Here is a 6,544-nt window from a genome sequence, read left to right as displayed (position 1 = left end):
ATATATGTTGTTGTTAAGTGCCGTCAAGTCAGTTCCTACTCATAGCGATCCGGTATAGGGTTAACAACGAGTGGCTAAAGGGTTTGACCACTGACCTTGCAGTTCAAACCAACCTTGCAGTCCAGTGCATTATCCTGTAGTGCCACACCAGGACTCCATATATGTGTATATATACAGAGAAAAACTTCTGTATCTTTAACATAGATACCCATCTCACTCTCTCTTTCCTTTCAGCAGTGTCTCAGGAATGTCAAGAATACATGAACTTTAAAGAACATAAAAAAAGAAGGTACGTTCATTAGGGGACAGTTAAAAAACAAAAACGAAACCCACCGCCTTTGAGTCAATTCTGACTCCCACCGATCCTATATCAGGTTTTCAAGACTGTACATCTTTATGGGATGTACAAAGCCTCACCTAGCTCCCATGAAGCAGCTGATGAGTTAGAACTGCCAACCTTGAAGTCAGCAGCCCAACGCCTAGCCCACAGTCACTGGGATGTGGAAATATTGTGAAAATAAAACATGAAAGATAAGGAGACTTTTAATGGAAATGAGAAAATATTTGTCTACTGAGTTGCATAATTTGGTTCCTGCTAAAATATCTTGGGCTCTAATCTCTGCAGTGCCATATAACATCAAAATAGGCACTTAGGGAGACATAAGAACTCTTTCAGATCTCTACATTACCATTTGATTGCTCTATACAAATTATGTAAAGGTTACCTCCTGGTTTGAGTTTATTGTGTTAATCAGACCACTTGAAGAAACAAGGAGGACAACAGTGGACATAAATTTTCAGTGTGACCAGTACTGTGAACACAGACCCTGAGATTTGAGTTTATTACACCAATCTGACCATTTTGGAAAAACAATGATAACAACGGGCATAAATTTTCAGTGTGAACACAACCAACAATATGAACACAAACAAGCCAGATGGCAAAAAACAGTAACTCATTAAACAGCATCTCACTCATACAAATAAAGAGCTGTCAGTACCCTTTCTCATAGCAATCGATATGTTGAGAGCAATAAATCTTTCAAGATGTTGGCAGTTCTATAGTGAAGCCAGACTAGCTAATTGTAAAGAGGTCTTCAAACTTTCCCTGAAAGACTTTTGTGCACTATAGAAACTTAACAGTATGGTCTATTGCTGTTTGATTTATCAGAAAGCTTCATTACTTGCTATTTCCTGACTATGACCTTATCCCTTCTCACTCACTGACCCCAATTTACTTCATAAAAGTCAAGCAAACTCTGCCCTTCTTCTGTACAATCCATCACTTGCCCTTTTTCGTTGATTCTGTGAAAACCCTAGTCCAGTGTTTAAGTCCTTCTAGAGAGTAAGATGGGTAGATATGTCAACGACACAGAGATTTTTTTTCTTTTATTTTGGTCTAAAATTATATATATGTAAGTATGTATGTTATTGTTGTTCAGTACCATTGAAATGGTTCAAACCCATAACTACCCTGTATAAGGTTTCTGAGGAGTGGCTGGTAGGCTTGAACCACTGACCTTGTGGTTCAAACCAACCTTGCACTCCAGAACATTAACCAGGATTCCTATGTATATACATGTATATATATACATGTATATATATTAACTGATTTGACTGCAGTTAACATATATTGGGAAGGATTTGGAAAAGAAGGGTGGAGGGTATTTCAAAAGAGGGAACATGGGGTTAAGCTAGTTGTGTGCTGGAGCCTGTGGTGGTGGTGGTAGTGTGTTGTAGAGTTGGTTCCGACTCACAGCGACCCGGTATCGGGTTTCTGAGGCTGTAAATCTTTATGGGAGCAGAGAGCCTCATCTTTCTCCTGTGGAACAGCTGGTAGTTTTGAACTGCTGATCTTGAGGTTAGCAGCCTGACTCGTAACCACGATGCTACCAGAGCTCCTTTGCTGGAGCCTACTCATACCCAATTGCAAGAGCCAACTGTTCACATGTTGTCACAACTCCACATTCATTGATGTCTGGGTAGTGGTTTGAAGTCAGCCATAGTGGGGTGTTTACACTATGGAAACTGCAAATCCTACAAATCAAGTTGTTGTTGGTGGTAGTTTTGAGAGCCAGTTGTGAACCATTTACCAACACAGAGCTGATTAGGTCATGGAATACGAAACATTTTAAGCTTGAGGATGTTGAATATTCTGTTTTAAACTACTGGTCTTCATACAAATTAAATTTCCCAATTTTCAGTAAAGTCAAGTATAGAAATAAATCTCTAAGATAAATACGCTGTATGTACTTATGCCTAACTGATGAGTGTGTGTGAGTTTGTGTGTGTGTGAGAAACATGGGCTAGAGCTGAATCCCATGATACAGCTGATGAGCTGCAAAACAGGAAGCAAACTTGCTGGATGTTGAAATGATCCTTGAACAGAACAAATTCAAGGAAAGTGGAAGCCTGCAACCATCAGTGACTAGGAAAGTGGGCAGACAGAATGGTGGGTACTGGGGTCCCCTCCTACATAAGGTCCAGGACAATTGTATATGAATCTTCAAGGCAGAGAACCACAGCCAACTTCTGGGTTAAATAATTAATTGTTATCTAATAGAGCCATAGGATAAGCAATGGACAGCAAGGTCAGCAGTTCAAACTCACCAGCTAACCCTCAGAAACCCTATACAAGGTCACTATGAGTTGGGACTGACTCAATAATACTGGCCATTACGAGTCATGGTGTGATGATGTAGGGTAAGCACTGGACTGCAAACTATGGGGTCAGTGGTTGGAACCTACCAACTGCTCCTCGGAAACCCTATTCAGGGTTACTATGAGTTGGAACTGACATGACAACACTTAACAACAGCAACAACAATGGCATTTAAGGAACCCTGGTAGCATAGTGAGCTATGCACTGAGCTGTGAAACACAAGGTCCACAATTCAAATCCACCAGCCACTCTGGGTGAGAAAGATGAGGCTTTCTGCTGCCATCCCGTTGACAGCCTAGGAAACCATATACAGGATCACTATGGGTCAGAACCAACTCGACGGCACACCACCATCACACACCACCAGTGACCATTTGATGTTAATTCAATCCCTTGGCAAAGGACAATATTTATATGCCAAGATATACATAAAGTCCCTTAGCAATCATTTCACAGAACCTTTAGGAAAGTGACTCATTGGTCCCCACCAGTTTCTCAGAAGAGTTGATTTAGCCTGACTGGTGTTAATGTGAAAATGTTCCTGGTGTTATTGTGGCCTAAGCATAAAACCTTTGTAACGAGTTCTTTCTCATATTTTATTATAATGACTTAGGCATTTTTATACATACCATTTTAGCATTTAGAGTATTATTTTTGTTATTTTAAAAATCCAGTTAGTGCATGACAATATCCTTAAAAGTTTAAGAATATAAAATATCTTAAAAGTGTTTAATATACCTTGAGGAGTCTTGCTTCTAAGCTTCTGACTATGTCTTGGCAAATTCCAGAAACAAAGTATTGGTATAATGCAAGGAGAGGCAGAATCTACCAGGAAAAAAAAAAATGTTTTATATTTTGTCAAGTTAATTACTTAATAATCAAATCTAGTCAAATGTAAAACATGTAAATGTATAAATGTCTCATCTTTCTCCCACGGAGCAGCTGGTAGTTTCGAACTGCTGACCTTCCAGTTTGCAGCCCAATTCGTAACCACTACGCTACTATATATAGCGACCCTGAATAGGGTTTCCGAGGCTGTAAATCTTTTCTCCCACGGAGCAGCTGGTAGTTTCGAACTGCTGACCTTCCAGTTTGCAGCCCAATTCGTAACCACTACGCTACCATATATATATATATATATGATTGATTTTTTTCATGTTAAAATACTATAGGTGCTATTTGTTATAAGTAAAACTATCTGTTTAGCATATGCTTCATAGTTTTATCAGAATTTTAAGATGCTACAAGGGACCTACAGTTACAAGTAGGTATAGTTGGTACACAACTCCCTAGTTTTTGCATTTCTTTAAGCATAAAAAAGTGAAAACCCAGTTTGTTATCTTCCTTGGAAAAAAATCCAACATATATGTATGAATCACGTAGTGTCAAAAAAACTATAGCAAATTAGTTATCAAATGAATGCTAAATTTAAAACAAAGGAACTCATATTTGGGTCCCTTGACTATGCAGGATTTCTCAATCAGCAACAACCCACCCAGAAGCACCTAAGAAACTAAGACTAGCAATCTTTCTTCCAAAAGATGACAGTCAATAAAAACCCTATTGAACAAAAGCCTCATGGATATAGGTAAGGATTTGTAACTATTTGTATTTCAATTGACCTAACCATTGTCCCCCCAAAAGGTGCTGAGTAGACAGTTTTGCTAAAACATCTACACATAGAACCTCCCAAAATTCAAACCTGGAGATCAGCTCCTGTTATTGTATCATGTCCTACCAAATGAAGCAAGATGGAGCAAGTAGGGGCACTGGGAGTCTCATTATTTAGAAGATATTCCTATGATTCCACAGCTCTGGGCCCCATAACGAATTTTACATGTGTCAGTCTTCTTCTTGGTCCCTGGGCTTCTTCGAGAGAAGGTTAATATAACACAAACCGTAATCTTTTTATATCTTGAAAGTTCAGCTAGGGAATCTCTAATTATCAGTCAACTGGCAGCTGTTAATAGCAACAGCTGTTTAAAATGACCAAAACTGGTCTTATATGATTTCAAACATAATACAATATTCTTTTCTACAATTATGGACTACAAACATAATATAGTACCCTTCTACAATTACTGCAGTAGAAAACAATAGGAGTTAGCAATTACCTTTGAGATTTAGTTTTTCTTTAGTGAGGAATAAAAACATACTATTTTTATTGTTGCCAATTACTCAATTATTCAGAAAATCTTTTTCAATTTCTTATGCTTTGGAGGACAAAAACCTCTCATTTCCTTCCCAAAACAGTGATATGTATTATATATGAATATGACAAGGCAGTTAAAGGTTACCGAGGGGATAGAACCACTTTCTAAATCCAGACATTAATCCCCTTTGTTAACAACAAGACAAGCGCCATTTTGCTTTTTTTTTTTTTTCTAATAACAATTTCTTGCCAAATTTGCCAAGTGTTAAAAACATTTTTCAGCCTCTTTACTTTGACACATATTTTTTATAATTCAACAACTTTATATTAAGAGGCAGTAAATATTTTCAATATAAAGGGAGAGTTTTAATACAGAAGAACAAATATATCAAGAGAATAGAAAAATATGTGAAAAAAAGAAAATAGGTGCTAAAGATGACACCAACCAACCTGTCCACAACACCATCTACTTCTCAGCATTGACAATTCATTGTAATGGCCACACAGAACTCAGACACCATACTTAGAGTAATGGGGTTTATTAAGGACATTAACAGATTACAATTCAGATTAGGGCACAGTTTTTACTAAACAGGAAAGCCTCTTCCCAATCATGCCTCCAAGTAGTACTCATTCTGGTCCTGACCTCTCAGCCAAGAGCCCCTTGATTTCTGCCATGCTCCAGCAACATCATAAAGTTCTTTTAGAGCTGAGGATAAATGCCCAAAGGCACTCCTCTCTGATATAAACCTCAGCCCAAAGGCACTAAACTCTGAGGTTCAGCAAACCTAGCTCCCCAGTTAAGTGCTTGGAGGCACCCCATTCCAGAAGTGAGACTTCAGCCTAAAGGCACTCGCTTTGCTGGCTCTGTGGGCTGGGAAGCTCACCATTCTGTCTGGTGCTCTGGCTCTTGATCCTGTTGAAGCCATTCCTCTAAAGTCATAGCTCTGTCTTCTGGGTTAAGGAGGTTCAATACCCAAGGATCTCAGGGTCTAAAGGACACACTCCCCTCTTGGCTCTTCTTCCTTGATGGTAATGATGTGCCCCTCCTACTTCTGAGATGGATTATGTGATACACACGTAAGAGTTTTGAGTTTTTACAATCACAATTAAACCTGTAAACAATCACAACTGAATCATATAATCCATCATCATCTTCCCTCACCTTCTCTTACCAAGAACCAACAGGAAAAATTCAAATGGTAGGAATTTGCAAAGACTATGGCTCGAAGACACATTAAGTAATTCACTTTATTTACTTACTTCACCATTTTGTTTTGTTTCTTTTTTAGGTGCCTTCGAATTGGATCTGATTCGTGGTGATTCTATGCACAACAGAACAAAATAATGCCTGGTCCTGCTTTATCCTCACAATTACTGTTGTTAGCTCTGAACCCAATGCTTTTGCCATTGTGTCGATTCATCTCGTTGGGGGTCTTTTCTACATTTTACCAAGCATGATGTTCTTCTCCAGGGGCTGGTCCCTCCTGATAACATGCCTAAAGTATGAAACACAAAGTCTCAGCATTCTCACCTCTAAGGAACATTCTGACTGCACTCCTTTCATGACAGATTTGTTTGCTCTTCAGGCAGTTCATGGTACTTTTAATATTTTCTCTAATGTTTTGTCAGGTGCCATCGAGTCAGAACCGACTCATAGCAACCCCATGCACAGCAGAACGAAACAATGTCCGATCCTGGGCCAACCTCACTACCTCTGCCACTCTTGA

The 6,544-nt window shown here is 38.9% G+C and overlaps 1 protein-coding gene across 1 annotated transcript in view; it reads right to left on the bottom strand.

Annotated features, from left to right (window-relative positions):
- LOC102815127 (chromosome unknown open reading frame, human C12orf63) overlaps nucleotides 1-6,544 on the bottom strand; it is a 193,956-nt gene that overhangs the window by 124,329 nt on the left and 63,083 nt on the right. The window contains exon 11 of the mRNA XM_006871817.1: nucleotides 3,401-3,487. Coding sequence (XP_006871879.1) covers nucleotides 3,401-3,487 — 87 coding nt within the window. The remainder of the gene's footprint in view (nucleotides 1-3,400; nucleotides 3,488-6,544) is intronic.

The sequence above is a fragment of the Chrysochloris asiatica genome, unplaced genomic scaffold (genome assembly GCF_000296735.1).
Source record: "Chrysochloris asiatica unplaced genomic scaffold, ChrAsi1.0 scaffold00174, whole genome shotgun sequence".
Classification (NCBI taxonomy): Eukaryota; Metazoa; Chordata; class Mammalia; order Afrosoricida; family Chrysochloridae; genus Chrysochloris; species Chrysochloris asiatica.
This window is presented reverse-complemented; position numbering and strand designations above follow the sequence as displayed.